This window comes from Pseudopipra pipra, chromosome 23, assembly GCF_036250125.1.
Source record: "Pseudopipra pipra isolate bDixPip1 chromosome 23, bDixPip1.hap1, whole genome shotgun sequence".
NCBI lineage: Eukaryota > Metazoa > Chordata > Aves > Passeriformes > Pipridae > Pseudopipra > Pseudopipra pipra.
This window is the reverse complement of record NC_087571.1, coordinates 163,686-183,952: the sequence shown is the minus strand read 5'-3', so window position 1 is coordinate 183,952 and position 20,267 is coordinate 163,686. Positions and strand designations below refer to the sequence as shown.

Sequence of the window (20,267 nt, the reverse complement as noted above, 5' to 3'; positions counted from 1 at the left end):
CCATTCCACCCTATTCCATCCCACCCCCCGTCCCATCTCACCCCAGCCCCCTATCGCATTTCACCCCATCCGCGCCCCCCATCCCATCCCATCCCATCCCATCCCATCCCATCCCATCCCATCCCATCCCATCCCATCCCATCCCATCCCACCACCCACGCTATCTCCCCCCATTCCATCACACCCCCTATCCCACCCCATCTCGAGCCCCCATCCCATCCCACCCCATCCCCACCCCACCCTCTCCCACCATTCCACACCCCCCGGCGGTGCCGCCCCCCCGCCGCTCCGCCCCAGGGAGGTGGTGGCAGCCCCGGGCGGAGCGCGGTCCTGTCCCGGCCCCGCTCGGCTGCTCCGGCGGCCCCGCTCGGCTCCGCTCCCAGCCCCCCGCCCCGGAGTGGCTGCGGCGGGGCCAAGCCGCGCCCCGCTCCCCCCGCTCCCTCACTATAAAACCCCGGCGCGCCCCGCAAGGCAGGTACTGGCGGGGTCGCTCCGCTCCCTCCAGCTTCCGCGGGTCCAGGAGGAAGAGGAGGGAGGAAGGGGGGGGCCGGGTCCTGCTTTCTCCCCCCGCGCCTCCCCCGAACCCCGATGCCGCCGGCCTGAGCCCGCCGGGACGATGCTGCCGCTGCTGCCACTGCTGCTGTTGGGCGCCCCGGGGCTGAGCCTGCCCTCGGGGGGACCCCCAGACCCCGACACTGCGCTGGTCACCCCTCTCCGCCTGGACCCCGACATCAACGGGCCGGCTTATTTCAGGGGGGGGCCGGCCGAGCCCCCCCGGGGAGGGCAGGCAGTGGTGATCCAGCTCTCGGCTTTCGGGGAGGATTTCTACCTCCACCTCTCCCCCGACGCCCGTTTCATCGCGCCCTCCTTCGCCGCTCACTACTTGGGGGCGGCCGGCCGGCCCCTCCCCGCTCTCCGCCACTGCTTCTATTCAGGGGATGTCAACGCCGACCGCGAGTCCTTCGCCGCCCTCAGCCTTTGCGGGGGGCTCCGGGGGGCCTTCGGCTACCGGGGAGCCGAGTACCTCATCAGCCCGCTGGCGGGGGGGGCGGCCGGAGGAGTCCATCACCTGCAGCGCCGCAGCCCCGGCCGCCCCGTCGGGTCTGGAGCATCCCGGTGCGCCGTGGGCTCCGGGCTCACACCTGGCGTGCTGCAGGCGCTCGACAAGTACCGGGGGCGTGCGGGGGAGAAAGGGGGTCGGGCCAAGCGCTTTGCCTCGGTGCCACGTTACGTGGAGACGTTGGTGGTGGCTGACGAGTCGATGGTGAAGTTCCACAGGGATGACCTCCAGCACTACCTGCTCACCCTCATGGCCACAGCCGCCCGCCTCTACAAGCACCCCAGCATCCGTAACCCCATTCAGATCTCCGTGGTCAAGTTCCTCCTCATTGGACAGGATGACAAAGGGCCCAAGGTCACCAGCAACGCCGCCCTTACCCTCCGCAACTTCTGCGCCTGGCAGAAGAAGTGGAACAAAGTCAGCGACAAGCACCCCGAGTACTGGGACACCGCCATCCTCTTCACCAAGCAGGTGGGTGCAGGGGGGTGGTCCGGAGGAACTGTCCCCCATTTCAAGGAGCCCTGCACTGTGCTAAGGCGTTCTGCCATCTGCACCCTACCTCTGTGGTGCTGCACGAGGGAGGAGGTTGTGCTTCTGGCCGATTCCCCTTTCCCAAGGGAACCCCCACTCTCAGATGCTGTGGTGGGGTGGAGCAGAGGCATGGAGCCAGCCCTTGCTGTCCCCTGGGCAGGTTTTGGCCAGCAGTCTGGAACAATCCCTGCCAGGGGGTGAATGAGGCCAGGAGGCGCCCAAAGACAGGTTGCCCCACGGGGAGAAACCTTCTGCTTCATCCCCTGTCTCCTGGCAGCCAATGCCCTGCAGCTCTGGCTTCCAGCAGCCACCACTCTGAAATGAGGGGGCTGAACCCAGAAGAGGAGGAACATGGCCCCGCTTCCCCCTCCCCAGTTGGGAAGAGCTTCTGGTGCCACCTGCCAAGAAAAATACCTCTCCCTGCTTCCTCTGACTCATGCATGAGGTCCTCCTGAGAACCTGGAGCTCTCCTCCACGCTGGCTGCGCTGCATGGACCCGGTTCAGGGCTGGAAGTGAAGCACCAGAGATTCAGCCAGTGCTACAGCCATGTGCTACAGGGGAGGGGGGACAGGGGAAAGCGTTCCCCACATCTGCTGTGGGCTGGACACATCCCTGTGGAGGGAGAGGGGCTTTGAGCTTCCTTTGGCACAGGCTCTGCAGGCAATGTGGGGTGTGGGATGAACTCTGCCTCCTCCCACCCCCACAAACTGGGTGATACTGCTCCAACAACCTACTTCCAATGCTCCTCCTTCCTTGTGGTCCTGTTCCAGCGTGGACATCAATTCAGTGCCTGCATCCCGAAATCACTGATGGGATGGGAGGAGGATGAGCCCAGCTTGGAGAGTACAGTAACATCCTACCCTGGCTGCAGCAGGCTTTGGCAGCAAAGGCTTCTTCTCCTTTCACTAGCCCTGCCGAGATGTTTTTGGATTAGGGACAGGTCAGGCACTCCTCTCAATGGCAGGGAGACCATTCCCAAAACATCTCTGCAAGTCAAACACTTTTGAGTGGGAAGGATATAACATCCCGCTCAGTTCAGCTGTCCCTAGGCTGAGGTCAGCGTAGGCTGACAATGGCCCTGGAGCAGGAGTGATGCTGTGCAGGATGTGCAAGACCTTGTCCTTCCCCTCTTCTTGTCCCCCTGCCCCGGGCCAGCTGTGAATCCTGTGGGAGCACAGGCAGGATTGAAGCCCCGGCTGCTGGAGCAGCTCCTGCCTACATGGGGAGGCTTGAAGAAGTGGACACTGCTAACAGCCCTGCAGGGATGAGCCAGCTCCATCTCTGGTGGGAACCTGGTGAGGTCACCAGAGCCGCAGGTGGGACAGAGCCGGTCCCAGTGATCCAAAAGCTGTCGATCACGGCTAGGCTGCATTTTTTACACATTGCTAAACCAGCCATTCTTGAAATCCCAAAGCAAGCTCTGTGCACAGGCACACGATCGATGAGACATCTGCCTTTCTTGAGTGCATCCATCTGTGGTCCCCTGAAACCTTGAAGCTTATCTCCCTGCCAAAAAGCTGTTACATAAGCCCCTGACTCAAATTTCACCTCCAGCCCAGTTGATAGGCAGTTTCCAGTTATGTCAACAAGTTGCTGATGAATGGGGCTGTCCTTTCCTGCTTGGCTTTGCTCCCTCCCAACATCAGTCGTGCTGGATGGTGGATTTGCCTTTGGGGAGCTCAGTCCTGAGCCACCCGAGCTGGTGCTGTTGGAGGGTCCTGCAGAGCATCCAGCCTTCAGCTGCCCTCCTGCCTCTTGGAAATATTCTTGCACAGCACAGCAGAGAGCTCAGCCATTCTTCCCACCCATCCTGGACCAACAGATGTTTGCTGAACATCTTTGCTGTGCTGTAAAACCGAAGGGGTGCTGCATGAAGGAACTGCAGTGTAGCAGATGCTGCAGGGGAGTTTGGAAATGCTGTAGCTCAAGGCTCAGCTTTTTGGAGTTGCTTTGGATGCCCACAGGAAGCCTCCATGGAAGGGAGAGAGAGCTTATGAGCTGGTCTCTGAGTAGGTGAATTAATGCACAAGCCACAAGGATCCTCCCAGCTGACTTGGAGAACATCTTGAAGTTCACAAGGGATGAGGAAAAGGGATGAGGAAGGTCCCACAGAGGAAGAGTCAAGCTGTCAGGAGAGTGCCAATGGTGCATTCAGCAGGTTTTCTGCAGCCCTTTGGGGCACTGAGCATCCTCCCCGTGTCTGTGCTGTCAGCAGAGGATATCAGGGATGGTGAGCAAAGGCAGAGCCGGCACTCTGCACACTTTCCTGCCTTAAACCTCTTCCAGTTCTCTCTCCTCCCTTCTGTAGCTCCATCCTTGCATTGCCTCTCCTCCTGAGCAGGCTTATGCCCAGCAAGGCTGGAGGAGGTGTTTTATGGGGCTCAGCACCCCTCATTAAAGCCCAGAGATGCTGCCTGGCGTCCCTTGGCCGCCCCAAGGAGGTCGTGGTGGGGGAATCAGGGCATACCCGGTGACGAGCTGCTTGTCGTGTGTCCCAGCGGGCGAGGTTCAGAGCCAGAAGTGGGTCAGTGTGTCAGTGCAGGTGTTAGACCGGGAGCCAAAATCTCGCTGCGCCTGTGAGGGAACTCTTCAAAGAGCGGCCACCTTGTCCCCGTGATGCTCTGTCATCCCTCCCCATGCACCTTCCTTACCCCCAAACACCCAGCGCTGGGGAGAGCATGGGCGGGGGGGCCTGGGCCAGCTGCATCCCTGGGTTAGCTCAGCATGGTGATGGCACTGGCTCTTGGTGGTGTTTTGGGGCTGGGGACCCTGTGCTTGGGCTTGTCAGCACCATTAATCACCCCATGCCCACTGGTGGTGGCCTTGTATGGGGCTGTGGGTTTGGACCTGCTTGTCCCTGCCAGCACTGAGGCAGGGGGTGGGATCAGGGATGCAAGCAGGGTCCCAGCTGATGGGGAAAGTGTTGCAGAGCAAAGTGCTGAACCCACTTGTATGACGGGGTGTTCCACCACCAGCCCAGACCCAGACATTTCTTCACCTCTCTGAAAATCACAGTCTTGCCTGTGCCTCAGGTCTCCTGCTAAAGCCATCTCAGCCCTGGCCAGGGCTCTCTGAAGTCATCAGGACTGTTATTTACCCGCAGCTGAACCTGCCTGCACGGGAATGCCTTTCAGCTTGGAAACCTTGCTGGAAATGTTGGCAGAGTAGCTCCTGCAGGATTTTGAGCAGCCCAGGCTCTTTGGCTGGGCGAGCGTTGAGCATGAATCACACTTATTTATAGCATGGAAGCACCCCTTGAGTCCCTTACGTTTTCTTTTCATGTGGAAAGCAGCTCCCTGCACCCCGTGTAGCCTCCCCAGCAACTTTGGGACAGGACCGAGGGATGGGGATGGTGCTCTAGCCCTCTCAAAACACTGATGCACCCCAGCAGGGGAAGGGAGCACCTGAGGGCAAGGTTATTACCAAGCTGCAGCAACGGTGTGTCTTAAATGGACTTTTTATTTGCACAAGCACCTTTGGATCCTGGAGAAGGGTAGATTCACCTACAACAAGATCTTTTCCATCCTCTCCCCTGGCAGCATCTGTATGGGGTCAGGCTGTCCTCAGTTTGGGGGTGGAAGGCTGGGCTAATTCCTCTTGCTTGCTCCTTGAGGGATGGCTGCGGAGTGTCTTGGAGAGGCAGGAGCACTTCCTTTAGCCTTGGAAACCTCTGGCCCTGGACCAGTGGCTTCTTCTTCCTAGGAAAAAGTTGAGAAATGAGGTTGGGAAGTGGGTCAGCTGTGGGTCCAAGGCCAGATGTATTCCCATCCGCTCACCTGGGTCTGGTCCTTGAGCTCACACTTAAGAAGATGGGAGCCGAACTGGCTTCTCCACGCTGAAACCAGCTCCGCCCTGGCTGGAGGAGCTGTTTGGGTGGGAAAAGCTGTTGCTGAAGGCACAGCAGGATGCTAGACACACCCCTGGTGCCAGGGTTAAATACAAACATACCGTTGCAGCCTGGTCTGGGTCAGGATTCAAATTTCCTGCCTCTGTGATTTCCATCCCTTTGTGCTTTCTCCCCCTCAGCAGCGCCCCTTGGGGTACCAGGTACGGGGTGCGGATGGGGAACTGTAGTACCTGTGCCGTCCTCAGAACTAACCTCTACCCTTTGTGCCTGGCAGGACCTATGTGGTGCCACCACCTGTGACACTCTGGGGATGGCAGATGTGGGCACCATGTGTGACCCCAAGCGCAGCTGCTCCGTCATCGAGGACGATGGGCTGCCCTCAGCTTTCACCACCGCCCATGAGCTGGGTAAGGCTCCCTGCTCTCCTCTCCTTCTTGGGAGGAATTACAGGAGCTGGCAGGGCTCAAAATAACCCTGGTTTCGTCTTCTGGAAGATGAGACAATGACCGGTGTTGGGTGATCGGAAAACTCCACCTCGGGGCACGAGACTGCACCCAAGCCGGGTGGAAAAGGGTAGCTGAGGAAGCAAAAGGCTTTGCTGTTGTGGTTGCTACCACAGTGGGTTTCCAGGATTCAGGAGTCCTGAAATAACAGGCAGAGGGCACAGCTGGGAGGAGGAGGAGGAGGAGGAGGAGGGAGGGGGGAGAGTGCTGAAGTCACCTTCTTTTTGCAATTTCCCTTGTCCTTCCTTTCCTGAGTGCTTTCCTCATGCACAAAGCACCTGGGAAAGAACTGGAAAGCTCACTGGCTCTCCTGGGCTGCCCACAGCCATTGTAATCCTTGCAAGGGCCTGCACCGCTCTGTGCCTCAGTTTCCCCTGTTGCAGGAAGCTGTGGGGGCCCTGCTCTGCCTGGCCTGCACGGTTATTCACGCTGCCCCCTTTGTGCAACCCCAGGCCACGTCTTCAACATGCCTCATGACAATGTGAAGGCCTGTGAGGAGGTCTTCGGCCAGCTGAAGACCAACCACATGATGTCCCCCACCCTCATCCAGATCAACCGGGCCAAACCCTGGTCAGCCTGCAGTGCTGCCATCATCACTGACTTCCTCGACAGTGGCCACGGTGAGCCCTCCTGTGCCCCTCGTCCTCTTACCTGTGTCTCTGCCCTGTGGGAGCAGAGTCCATCCCTGGGCGTGTTTACTGGGAGACATGGGGGGCTGTAGAGCAGTTCTTCTCCTGGCTCTGCAAACAAATTCAGAAGGAAAGGGGGAGTTTGGCAGCATTTCTGTACCATCCAGGCTTCCTAGGTGCTGGGGTGCCTTCAGCAGTGACATCTGTGCTGAGGCTGCTGGCACAGCTCTACAGCATCACCAGGAGATGAAGTCACATGGGTCTGGGATGCAGCTGACCTCAAGGGTATCCCTGGGGTAGCACCTGGATAGCTTTGGCCGAATTTCCAGCAGCCATCCCTCACTCTCCCTTCCCACACTGGTCCATACAACTCCCCCAGGACCTGGTAGACCCTCTCTCCCTCTCCATTCCTGCAGGGGACTGTTTGCTGGACCAGCCCACCAAACCCATCCCACTGCCCGAAGACCTGCCAGGGACAAGCTACAGCCTGAACCAGCAGTGTGAGCTGGCCTTCGGGGTGGGCTCCAAGCCCTGCCCCTACATGCAGTACTGTGCCAAGCTCTGGTGCACGGGTAAGGCACGTGGGCAGATCGTGTGCCAGACTCGGCACTTCCCCTGGGCCGATGGCACTGGCTGTGGCGATGGGCGCTTCTGCCTGAAGGGAGCCTGCGTGGAGAGGCACAACATCAGCAAGTACAGGGTGAGTACCTGTGCTAGGAGCCCCAAAAACATCCCATGGGGTCGCTCCGAGTGGGTGCTGGCTGAGCAACTCCTCCACCTCCTGGTGCTGGGAACCCAGCGTGAGGTGACTGATGTGGGACAAACTGGACATCCTCTGTGCGGCCTCACCTTGAATATTATGGCAGTTTTGGGCACTGGAATATAAGAAAGATATTAAGCCACTATAGAGTGTCCAAAGATGGAGATGGGCCATGAGGGGAAGCCATGTGAGGAGCACTTGGTCTGTTCAGCTGGAGGAGACTGAGGGGAGACCTCAGTGCAGTTCCAACTTCCTTGGGAGGGGCGGAGGAGGGGCAGGCCCTGAGCTCTGCTCTGTGCGACCAGTGACAGGACTCCAAGGAATTGGCCTGGAGTTGTGTCAGGGCAGGCTCAGGTTGGATCTTAGAAAAAGGTTCTTCCCCCAGAGGGTGGTCGGGCACTGAACAGGCTCCCCAGGGCAGTGGGCACGGCCCCAAGGCTGCCAGAGCTCCAGGAGGGTTTGGATGATCCTCTGGGGCACAGGGTGTAACTCTTGGGGATGGGCCTGTGCAGGGCTGAGGGTTGGACTCGATGATCCTTGTGGGGCCCTTCCAACTCAGCACATTCTGTGATTCTGTGGTATTTCTCAAAGAGTGATGATGCTGCTCTGCTCTGGTCAGCCCTGGGCAGGTTTGGGGGCAGCTGGAGGTTTTGCTGGTGAAGGGATGGAGATAGTGAAGGGGATGCAGCATCTCATCCCCTGTATCCCCTCAGGTGGACGGTGGCTGGGCCAAGTGGGCTCCCTACGGGCAGTGCTCCCGGACGTGCGGCGGTGGGGTGCAGCTGGCAAAGCGGGAATGCACTGACCCGGTGCCGGCCAATGGGGGCTCCTACTGTGAGGGAATCCGCGTCAAGTACCGCTCCTGCAACCTGGAGCCCTGCCCTGCTGCAGGTAAGGGACTGGAGCTCAGCTTGAGCTGTGACAACCCCATAAAACCAGAGCTGGAGGTCCAGGCTGGTACTCAGCCCCACATCCCTATTTCTTCCAGTGCCAGGGAAGAGCTTCCGTGAGGAGCAATGTGAGGCTTTCAATGGCTACAGTCACAGCACCAACCGCCTCACTGCCTCCGTCTCCTGGGTCCCCAAATACTCCGGAGTCTCACCCCGGGATAAGTGCAAACTCATCTGCCGGGCTAATGGCACCGGCTACTTCTACGTGCTGGCACCCAAGGTAGGTGAGAGACCCCCAGAGTCAGCACCTGGGCTGTGGGATAACTCCAGTGAGTCTGGAAAAGAATGAATTTTCTTTGTCTGGTGGATGGATGGTGTTAGATGAGGTGGTAGAGGAGGGGAATCCACCAGGCTGCTATGAATCAACTGTATGTGTCTGCTTTACCTCAGGGCTAGAGTTGATCCAGAGGTCTTCCTCTGGGTTTGTAAAGGTGCCTCTGGGATATTCCCACAGTCCTGGAATAGAGGATGATAATTATGGTGCTGGGGAAGCGATGTGCAGGACAGGGTGGGCATCCGGACATGGGTCTGAGCGGGGTGATGTTATGGTGTCCCTGCAACGGAAAGGACAGGAAATTCTGTAGACAGAGCAGAAAAGGGATGTAGCCTCATCCATCTCTTCTCAGAGACCCCCAAAAATCCTGACTGAAAAACAGAGCCTGAGCAAAGGGCGACATAGTGCCTGCTGGCATCTCCTCAGACCTGTTGGATGGGTTGGGGTTGGACAGCCACCTCTGGGAGAGTTTCGGGAGTGTCAGAGGGAAATGAAGCAGCTTGATTTGCTCACCCTGGTGCAGGTTGTGGATGGTACCCCTTGCTCCCCGGACTCCACCTCGGTCTGTGTCCAGGGCAAATGCATCAAGGCGGGCTGTGACGGGAAGTTGGGCTCCAAGAAGAAGTTCGACAAGTGCAGTGTCTGTGGAGGAGACAACAAGAGCTGCAAGAAAGTCTCGGGCTTGTTCACCAAACCCATGTGAGTGTTTGGTGACCACATGTGCTTCCCCTACACCCAGATGTGCTTTTAGGGGTGGGGGATGCAGGAAGGTCATGAAGAGGATGATAGGGGATAAGTCCATCCCAAGTAAAATCTGCTGATGCTCATGTACATCACTACATGGAGACCTGGGCTGGCTCTGAAAGAGAAGCAGGACACATTAAATGTGCTACTGGCTCCTGATGATGGAGTTAATCCCTGGAACTGTTGAGCTGAAGCATCTTGCTTGTATCTGTGCAACATCAGCCTTGACAAAACTCGGTGTAGGGAGGAGATTCAAAATGGCCTTCATGGGAAGGAGGAGACAGCTGTAGGGGTGAGAGGATCTCAGGGCTGTAGCTGCAGGGGTCTGAGGTCATGTGTAGCATGATGTCCCTGATGTCCTGCCCTGACTGCTCTTCTCTTCCAGGCACGGCTACAACTTCGTGGTGGTCATCCCTGCAGGTGCCTCCAACATCGACATCCGGCAGCGGGGTTACAAAGGGCTGATCAGCGATGACAACTACCTGGCTCTGAAGAATGCACAGGGCAAGTACCTCCTGAATGGCCACTTCATCGTCTCGGCCGTGGAGAGGGACCTGATGGTGAAGGGCAGCGTCCTGCGCTACAGCGGCACCGGCACCGCCGTCGAGAGCCTCCAAGCCTTCAAGCCCATCCAGGAACCCCTGACTCTGGAGGTGCTCTCTGTGGGGAAGATGACCCCTCCTCGGGTACGCTACTCCTTCTACCTCCCCAAGGAGAGCAAGGAGGACAAGGCCTCCTACAAGAAGGAGGGCAAGACCCCGCCAGACCTCAACAACAGTGTGCTCAGCCTGTCCAACCGCCTGGATGGCGGGAGACCAAGTTACAAACGTCCCTCCTACAAGTGGGCAGCGGGTGGTTGGGAGGCCTGTTCCGTCACCTGCGGCGATGGGCTGCAGAAGCGCTCGGTGGCCTGTCGCGATTCCTACGGGCAACCGGCTGCTGAGTGCGACGCAGCGCAGAGACCCCCTGACGTCCGGCTCTGTGGGGAGCCCTGCCCGGCCTGGGAAGCTGGACCTTGGTCTCCCTGCTCCAAGAGCTGCGGACGGGGCTTCAAGAGACGGGCGTTGAAATGTTTGGTCCCGACCGGGCGCCTCCTACCCCGGGAGAGTTGCAATTTTCGGAGGAAGCCGCAGGAGCTGGATTTCTGCACCTTGAGGCCTTGCTGAGCAGGTCAAGGGGTGTCTGCGAGGAAGGGCATGGTGTTCCTCTAGCTGGGTGCAGCTGAGCAGCAGCCAGGGGTTGGGAGATGGGGAGATGTCCATAGCACATAGCAAATGGGGGGAAAAGTAAGAAAAAACAGGGACAAAAAAGGGAGCTGGGTGTTGAGACACCCCACGCACCTGGGAGAGAGGGCTTTTGCCGACCAAGTCTCTCAGAGACAGAGTGGGAATGAACATCTACCTCGAAGCCACTGATTGACATGGAAACCACCAGTGGAGGCAATGGGAGTTGGGGGGGACAGATGGAAACGAGGAGCATCATCACTGCCAGAGATGGATCTATGTACAGGCAGGGAGATGCCCCTAAATTGCACAGTTGAAGCCTCTCCCCACCTTCCCAGGGCCAAGCCTACCTCCTCTCTCCCCTGACTCCCCCAACACTCGTGCTAAGCAGGATCAAAAGGATTTTACCAATGCAATGACTGACAAGGTGCTGGGACTGAGGCCTCCAGGGCTCGCTGGTGGTGACTTTGTGGTCCCAGCAGCGTCCCCAGGCCAGGCTGGAAGGTGGTGGCTTTATTTTCGTTCTCTCGTCATGTTTATGACCTGACCAGTGTAAATTTTATGGTGCTTAACTCTGTATTTCTTTAACCTCCTTCCTCCTCTCCTGATGGATGTAAACCTTGCGTAGCAGGGCCGGTGTTATTCCCAGTGGGATCTCACCTGCCTGAGGGTTTTCTAAGGTGCTTTGGGATGGGGCTCTGTGAGCATCCGGATGCTCCTTGACACCCCAGTCCAGGGCAGTTTGTAACCTGCCCACCTGAAGGCTTTCAGGGTTAAAAGGAATCACTGTGGACCTGAAGTTTGAGCTGTCATTGTAAAAAAGCAACAAGCAACTGTACTGTAGTACCACAGGGTCAGACACAGCCCCAGCAGTCACTGGTGCTTCATTCCACTCTGGAAATGGTGCTTGATGCTTAATGAGACCAGTATGCCATGCCCAGACATCCCACTGCCCTCTGACCTTTGGGCCAGGTTGGGATGTTTTTCCTCTGTGTTAAGCCCCCCTGAGATATCCTGAGCTCTAGCAGAGCTGGGGTAACTGCCTGGCATTGCTTTTGAGCTGCAGAAAGGGAAGATTAATTTGGGTTTCAGGCCCTCCTGGGAGCAAAGAGACTCCGTAGAGTTCAGTAGTGCAGGAAAAGAGGGAATGTTGAGCCTCTTGCTGCTGCAGAGCATCTACAACCACTTTCTCAATCCAGAGTCTTGTGGAAGTGGTTGTTCTGTACCTCTGGTGGTTGTGCCCATTGTGGTCAGAGGCTGTTTTACCTCCCTCCAAAAACCATTTAACCATTGTTTAGGTCTCTTGCTAAGATGAAACAAGCAGGGACCATTTAATTTTTTGCTTCATCACTGATGAAGGTGCTTCTTAATTAAATTAGCTGTGACTGGGAGCAAGCCAGAGCATCTGGGTTGACCTACACAGTTTTGGGATCATCAGAAAGGGATTTTATGGATGAGACACAGATTTTGGGTAGGCAGAAGATGCTGTCTCAGCAGGTAAAGGCTTGGAGCTTACCTTGCTTGCTCAGTCCCATGGAGGTACAGCGTGGAAGTGCCCCTTGGTTGGCTCCCAAAGGTCTCCAGCTGTGGGCAAGATGAGAAGGATGACTACAATCAGGACAGTGGTGGCATGAGGGTTCCCTTGCTAGATCTTTCCACTGGCTTCACAAACTGCATATGACAATGTTTGTGGGCCCATCCTCCCTGGATTGATGTAATTCCTTTTTCAACACAATAATATTTTGCGTCTCCACACTGCTCCAGAGAGCTAGGAGCAGATGTTGTGGTTGCTCTGCACAGCAGGGAAGAGGATTTAACATTCTTAGGAAATCCCTCCCAGGTCTCCATTCCTGTGAACATACCGTCCATTTTTGGAGAGTTTTCCCGCCGAGCCTGCCATGCTTTCCTTTGGGGACAGAGCTCTGAGGAGCTGCACTTTAGTGTCTTGCCATCCCACAGCTGGTTTCCAAGCCACCAAGCAATTGTCACCCTTGATCCCAGGGAGGGCAGGGATTCCTTGTGTGAGGTTCTTTTGCTGAGAGTGCAGCAAAAGGACGGAGATGCCAATGGAACTGGCTGCTTTGTGTATACCATGTATACTGAACCTTGATCTCTGCTGTTTGTGCATCAATAGCAACCTGAAATAAAACTGTATTTAAAATTACACCTGCTTCCCAGTGGCACATGGTCCTGCCAAAGTTATTATTTGGTGGCTGCAGGGCATTTCAAGTCTTATTGTGAACCTAACCTTTTAAAGCCTTGGCTCATTAATTGAAGAACAAAAAAACAACACCTTTGAAAGCCCAACAGGTTTATTCTGACTTGGTTCTGCTATAGGATTTGTTGTTGGTAAAAAAGAAACCCAAGCTGAAGGATCCCAGAGGTGGATCAGTCCCTGTGAGGCCCAAGGGTCACCACCAGCAGAATGTTAAATGAACAAGGCTGGTTTGCTGAAATCAGGCTGTTCTTTTGTCAGAGAATACAGAGTTAAAAGGATTGATGTAAACTGAAACAGCACTCTCACATCCTGGAACAACCACGGCTGTGTGTTCCTCTTGAAATTCCCAGCACACCCTCCCTGAGTCAGAACCCTCTTTCCCTGTTCCCCTGGGGCCCTTCCTTTTACTGGGACACATCAGCTCAGGGCTGCCTGATGTCACCCCCTCCAGCTCTCAGCAGATTGCCTGAGATTTTATTTTCCTCCAGCAAATGCAACTTATTTCTCTGTTATGTTGTACTGATTTGGCAAATTTCGTGTGTTTTATTGGGGGGCAAGCTCACTTTGCTTTCCATTATCACAGAGTGAACTAAAAGATCATCTCGTTCCACCCACTGCCATGGGCAGGGGCACCTTCCACTAGACCAGATTGTTCCAAGTCCCGTCCTGGCCTTGGACACTTCCAGGGATGGGGCAGCCACAGCTTCTCTGGGCAACCTGTGCCAGGGCTTCCCCACAACCACAAGGAAGAATTTCTCCCTAATATCTCATTATAAAGAGGCAAACACAACAGACACGTCTGAGCACCTTCCCCCTCACCAGCTCCTTCAGGGATTCATTGCATGTGCCTCCCCCCACAATAAAGCTCACTTTCAGCCCCAATATATCCCATACTGCAAACAGCTTTACTGGGAACAGAGAGGGAGATTTCCACCCAGCACAGCCATAGCTTTCCCCTCATGTATCTATTCAGGAGCAGAAAACCAAGTTAAAACCATCACCTTGGCTCCTCCAGCACCAGGTGACAGCCACATTTTTAACCAGATGCCCTTAAAAAAATCACTCAGAGAGACAAGAAAATGCCAAGCCCCAAGTATTTACCCGAAAAGAAAGGAAAAGTCCTCAACCCTGGTGCCAGAAACACCTACTCAAAGGGAAGGCTGGTTTAAACAGGGAAAGCTGATGGTGACTTAATGGGGCTGAGACAAACACTGACACCTGGCAGCAAGCAGATGACACAGGTGATGTTCTGCATCCATATTAGGCCTGAAACCACAGGAATAGGCTCCTGGTACAAGAAGAATGACATGGAGCATCTTATGCTGTGTCATTGGGGAAGGGGTGGCTTTTCCCAGCGTCATGAGATGCTCCCACTGGTGGTTCTCAGAGTTCCTTGTTTTCCAGCACTGAAAGTTTTTGTGTGTTGCTTCCCTTCACTGTGGGGAGGGGAATCTTCACTGTGGCAGAATTCAACTTCTTTGGATGCTCCGATATCTAATAAAAGGCTGAGCTGCTTGCTTTTCTCTTTGGGGAACACTGAATCTTCACCTGAATCCTTCATCCATCCTAAATGTGGAGAAAATCTGGAACTTCAAAACCTCAGCTTTGCTGCTGTTAAACTGGGGTTAAAAACAACAGGGGAAATGAAGGTGGAGAATGGTCTAATAGAGCAATGAGCATAACATTCATCCCCTCAGGCCAAGAAGTCATGCCCAGGAGTCTCCATTGTGGTCCAAACCCATCCCTAGCTGAGCTGGAGGACTGGAGATGGCTCGGGCAGATCACCCTCAATCCTGCCTCTGGGACTGGCTGCAAATCTGCTTGTTTTCATTTGCTCTATGCTGAAAATCAAGAAGTTTGGGAAAAAAAAAAAGATTAAAAATAAGGATTACCTGGAGTGTAATAATGGCGAGAAACTGTATCAAAGGTGAGGGAAACGCTCCTGCCTCATTTTTTGATCTGGTCCAGGGCTTTGACATGGCTGCGGATCAGCTCCCTAAGATTGGGATACTGCCTTGCTTTATATATATATATATATATAATTGCCATTACTGTTAATAATAATTCTAATTACTGGCCTTTGCCAGGAGACAAAAGCAAAACCAGACGTACATTGAATGGACCTAATTGATAACTTGTCCTGCAGGAAACCTCTACCGGGAGGAGAAATAAACTGGGAAGGGCTCTGCTGTGCCTGGGAAAATGGGAACGTTCACTTGGGCTGAGGGATATAAAACAAGATGCTGACATGAAGCAGGAGTGGGAGACCCCAGACCCTCTCCCTGCTTTTCTCCAACACCTCTCCCGGCGCCGACACTGCGATAACCACGGTTCTTCCTGAGTTTGGCAGGAAAAATCCTGCTCTCCAAGCAGAAAAGGCCTTTTTCCCACTCTGGCACCTCTGAGAATGATCTGAACTCTGGGTCAGGCACTCAGGGAAGGCTTGAGCGGCTTTTCTGATGGGGATGGAGCCCAGCTCCAGCACGGGACAGGCTGGGAAGGGATGCCAAGCCCCGGCAATGCTGACCCCCTGGCAATGCTGACCCTTTGCAGCAGACTAAACTTCCCCTGTTGTCCTCCCAGCCAGCAAACTGACACGTTCCCACAAGCATTTCTGCTGGTTTGGGTTATTTTTGGTTTTTTGTTGTTGGTTTGTTGTTTGCTTTGGTTTTATTTTTTTTCCTAATTATACAGGACTCTCAGTGCCAAATTTATCTGGCCAACACTAATCTGGCAAGCAAAGCTCATGGATTTATGGCAGGAAAGCTCCCACCTCCTTATTGACCAGCGACAGGGGCAGGATTTTATTTTTTTAGAGGTCTCCCTCAAATATTCTCACTCCCATAAATGCATAAGGAGCAAGACGGTGTTTGATGGTGTCAGCATCTCCCAGGGAATGAGCTGAGTAAATCAGGCAGCTGTTAAAGATTATAATCCTTAACTAGGTAAAACCCTTGGAAATTGAAGCTTTCCAGCTGACTCTTGGGGAAGGTGCCGCCTTTGGATTTAGCCTAATTAATATCAAGTTCAGCCAAGCAAGCCTGGGCTCCCAAATGGTTTTTTAATGTGGCTCGATTATATTTTAAACATTTTTATTTCCCCCCCACTTGTAAATGAATTTAGCACTGGTGAAAGGTGTTGGATTGACAACCCTGGAAATATAAGTCCTCAAGGAACTGTGTTTTGGAGTTGTAAGGGAACAACACTGTGTGTAATACAGATGTAAGGGTAATTATTTGCAGTAACAGCTGCTTTTTGCTCTAAATTAAAAAGTAGAGACCATGGGAATTCACCAGAACATCTGAGACACTTTCAGGTCGCCCAAGCACTGGGCACGGCCAGAGCTGGATAAGCAACACTGCCTCTGAGCCACTGAGGCACTCAGGGCCACATTTTAGTGTTTAATTGATATTTTTATTTAAATGCTGCACATTTTTTCTCAGCCCTTAAGCATGGTCTTCATTTTGAGCCAGGACCTCAGCACCTCCCTGCTTGATACAGCCTGTAAGCAAAGCTGCAAGTTTACATCGAGGCTGAACAGCCTTTGAGGTGCACAGAAAGGAGAAAATATCCTAAAAATATCCCTCCCCACCTCATAGAAGAAGGTTTTCTCTTACTAATATTCTCTGTCGGCCTTTTCTGCAGCTCTGTATCATTCAGAATGTTTTCAAAGCACGGCCGGCATCCAGGCTCTGGAGAGTATAAAAACATCTTCCCTAAATTCTGGTCACTACAGGGAATCACCACGACAGAGATAGTTAATTATCACTGTGTTTTCCATGACATATGTTTTCCAGAAGCAGCCCCATATCCTATAGAAACCCAGGCATGAGAGGTAGAGAAGGACATCTGCACCAGGGATGGAGGGGAAGGAGCAGCAGGATGATGAGTAAGGAATAGACTGAGTCTACTTAAAACTGGTCTATCCAGAAATCTTAAATAAACCCCAGGGAATCTGGGGGAAAAGGCAATATCCCCACACTAGATGTGAAGTGAAATTAGGGAGACTAAAGGCCAAGTCTTCATCCATCTTCAGATGCCTCCAGGATTTAGGGAGAAGCAGGATCTGAGGTTCAGTGTCTTACTTGGGGTTACCAGGGCAAGGGATGGCCTTGATCACAGTTTTCCCAAGTTGCCCATTAACCCCCAGCCTTCAGCACTTTACCCTCAGGGTGAGGATATACTGGGCAGAAAAACAAACATGGAGGAGGACGGACACTGAAAGACAGGGAGAACCTGGGCTGGGCTGTTCTCTCCCAAAGGCCGGAGAAAAAGGAGAGAGTGGAGAGAAAAGGAAACGAGGAGAAAGAAGGAAAACAAGGGAAACCTCAAGAAGGAGATGCTAAGGCAAAGCAGATGTTATTCCACCTGAATCCTGGGTTTTTAAGCTTTTTCCACATCCCTGGAGCATCTCAGAACAGTCAGAGCCCCTCCATGAGTCGCTGCCTGCGTAGCTACACCGTCTCCTGAGGGGCTGCCAAAATGGGATGGGGAGGAAAGGAAAATCCCTTTTGTGTTGTTCCCAGTGTACGTTTTTGAGGTGTATAAAACAGTTTGAAAAGTGTGTTTTTTTGAAAGGAGACCTGTAGCTCAGTCCCTTCTAAGCTTATTTTTTTCTGCTTTTGAGGAAGAGAGGACATATCTGCTTCTTCCTGTCCTTAGGACCATCTCCTCAAGAGCAAGGACATGACGTCTTGAATGAAAGATGAAGCACATAATTTTAAAGCATTTTAATAAGTCTGTTTCCAGTATAAATGAATCTGCATAATTCCTTCCTTCCTTCCTTTCTTCTTTCCTTCCTTCTTCTCTCTCCCTCCATCATTCCCTCCTTCCTCACATTTCCAATTACATGCTGTTAGAAAAACTTTAGAGATTTTGGTTCTTAATGTGTCCAAATGGTTGATGGAAGTGTTGGTTTTCCAGTCACAGCCCATGTTTCCTATTTGGACCTGAAAAAGCAAAGTTTGCCTTAAGCAGTGCGTCGCATGTGCAGGAGTCAATGCTTTGTTTCCTTCTAGTAAAGAAAAACTGAAGCCTGGTACAAAGTGAGGGATATCCAAATATTTTCCTTGGAGCTGCCCCTGGGGAAGGCACATGGGGCGGTCCTTGGTCCCCAGGGTGATGGTGAGCTGAGCATCCCACCCAGCCCCGGCACGTGCCACACTCCTCCACGCCCAGCCCTGGAAATTACTGACCAAATCCATCTGGGATTCACTCCTAACAATACCATTGGAGGGATATATATTTTTCTTGGGAGAGGTGAATTTATACGGGAAAGGAATCACCCTACCCTTGGCTTTGCCCAGATTGCATGGCTTTGCTCTTCTTGCTGCCAGGGATTCCTCTTGCCTTTTATTTTTCCATTGTTTCTGCTGACGAGGAGCCAAAAGCTCTAGGGAACCTGTTTCTGATCTATCCTCTGTCTCCTCTCAGCTGCTGGGGGCTCTCAGTCTCCTCCATGGTATGGAGACGTGGCTCCATCCAAGGGTTAACTCTTCCAGCCGCCTTTCCACATTTTTCCATTTAATATTGCCTCTGAAGAAACAAACAGAGGCAAATCCCGCCCTCTCCCTGGAGACACTTTCTTGGCTTGTTCCAGAGAACATGCAAATAATCATTATTTGTCCTATATTTTCTTTTTCAGTGCCTCACTTCAGCAGCCTGGGGGACTGAGTAAATGAAACGACAGAACGAACAAGGAAAGCAATAAACCCAGATAAATAACCAACCGATAAAGCTGGAGTAGGAATAAGATAAAAAAAACCCTGACAACATTCCCCTTGTGGTGTGGAGAGGCTGGAAAGGAGGGACAGATGGATGGGGGATATGGGGCTCCACTGACGGATGCCAGCAGTGCACTGCCAGCTGGGAGAGATGTGAGCACAGACATCTAGGACAAGGCTTTAAATTCTCCTTATTGTGGGTAGAGAGCCCAAATCTTTGGGGGTAAATCTTCATGGAGCAGCAGTGAGATGTTTCAATTTGCTTGGATGAGGGCGAGACCCCCGTGGGATGGGACCTTCTCATTCTGCATCCCATGTGCTGCTATTTCCATCCCTTTTAGTCACCTTTTAGTCTTTTCCACTGGCTTTTTCTCCCTCAGATTGGTTCATCTACATATATAGATATATAAATATATAGATATATGCCTTTTCTTCTCCCCTGGCTGTAGGTTGTTGTGCCAAAAACCTCTAAACCCAGAATCAAACCTTAGCTCTTGCTCAAATCCAGGCTGCAGAGTCTCAATCCCTGTTCAAGCCATGGTTGCTCCTGCTGGAAAGACTCCAAACCCATTGGAGTTGTTTTAGGGCTCGGGTTTGCACTGTGAGCAAATGTCTATTTACAAGAAATCACATTGCTTGGCTGTATCAGAGATGGTCCAGCTGCAAGGGATGCACAAAAACTCCTCTTTCAAGTCATTTAAGTAGGTGCCTTTTAAAAAAAACAAAATCACAAATAAAAAAGACATTAAAAAAAAGTGCACAAATATCACAAAAGAATTTACACTTTTGTTCTTCCACAAATGGGAAAAAAAATATCAAGTTGGTGGGTGCACCTCAAGACACTGAGAAATTCCTGATGCACCCTGTTGTCATGTCCAGGCTGCAGGTCCTGATTGTGTCTGTGGCGTGGAGGCTGAAAATACCATGTTATAGATACTATATAATATATATAAAGGCGCTATGTAATATTTGTAATAATATTTAATAATGCAATGCAATGATAATAGAATCATAATCATAGCATCACTGAATTTTCTGTGTTGGAAGGGAACCAAAAGACCCACAAGTCCAAATAATAATAACAACAACAATAATAATCATAACAACAACTCCAACAATAACAACTTTATTATTTTAAATAATAATAACATATAATGTATTATACATAATAGATACAGTATACAATGTATAGTATATACAATATATAACAATAATATACAATGATATATAATAATACAATGCAAATAGAGCCAATATCTTGCTTTGGATGCAGCCACTATTTCCAAGGCATTTTCCCATCCCACCAAAGAGCAATCCCATATTTTTCTTTCCCGGGGCAGTGGATTTGTGCCTTTCCCCCTCATCTCTCATCTCTGAACTCCTCAGAGCCAATAATGAAAAACTTCCCGCCTCCTTGGACCTGTTGCTTTCCCAGATCAAAAAGGCTCCTGGAGGAAGCCAACAACCATAACAAAGCCATTTGCTAAGATAACATTATTTCAGGATCGTGGCTGCTTTCCTACATGTGCCACAGCTCCTACGGATAATAAACAGCCCCGCCCCAAACCCTGCAGCATTCCCTGCAAAGGTGATTTCCATCCCAGTACATCCCATGGGTGATTAGAATCACACGAAATCACAGAATGGTTGGGGTTGGAAGGGACCTCTGGAGATGACCCCCCTGCAAAGGCAGTGTCACCCAGAGCAGGTGACACAGGAATACATCCAAGTGGGTTTGGAGTGTCTCCAGAGGGAGACTCCACACCTTCCCTGGGCAGCTGTTCCAGTGCTCTGCCACCGCCAG

The 20,267-nt window shown here is 52.7% G+C and overlaps 1 protein-coding gene across 2 annotated transcripts; it reads left to right on the top strand.

The window, feature by feature from the left end:
• The first annotated feature begins 481 nt into the window (after window positions 1-481).
• Window positions 482-12,686, top strand: ADAMTS15 (ADAM metallopeptidase with thrombospondin type 1 motif 15). 2 transcript variants are annotated; one of them, XM_064634721.1, is made up of 8 exons: window positions 482-1,531; window positions 5,714-5,846; window positions 6,395-6,562; window positions 6,988-7,271; window positions 8,045-8,222; window positions 8,320-8,501; window positions 9,079-9,254; window positions 9,685-12,686. In XM_064634721.1, exons 1-8 carry the CDS (start codon window positions 617-619, stop codon window positions 10,463-10,465), a joined length of 2,817 nt encoding a protein of 938 aa, XP_064490791.1. In that variant the 5' UTR covers window positions 482-616; the 3' UTR covers window positions 10,466-12,686. The 2 variants fall into 2 exon arrangements, with proteins under 2 accessions (XP_064490791.1, XP_064490792.1); XM_064634722.1 differs by lacking the exon at window positions 6,395-6,562 and having other exon boundaries at window positions 487-1,531; window positions 9,685-10,550.
• The last annotated feature ends 7,581 nt before the right edge of the window (window positions 12,687-20,267 follow it).

Coding starts and splice junctions, on each gene's coding strand:
- ADAMTS15 (XM_064634721.1), top strand. CDS start 617: ATGCTGCCGCTGCTGCCACTGCTGCTGTTGGGCGCCCCGGGGCTGAGC. Junction 8,223..8,319: donor GGAGCCCTGCCCTGCTGCAG/GTAAGGGACTGG, acceptor TATTTCTTCCAG/TGCCAGGGAAGAGCTTCCGT. Junction 9,255..9,684: donor GGCTTGTTCACCAAACCCAT/GTGAGTGTTTGG, acceptor CTTCTCTTCCAG/GCACGGCTACAACTTCGTGG.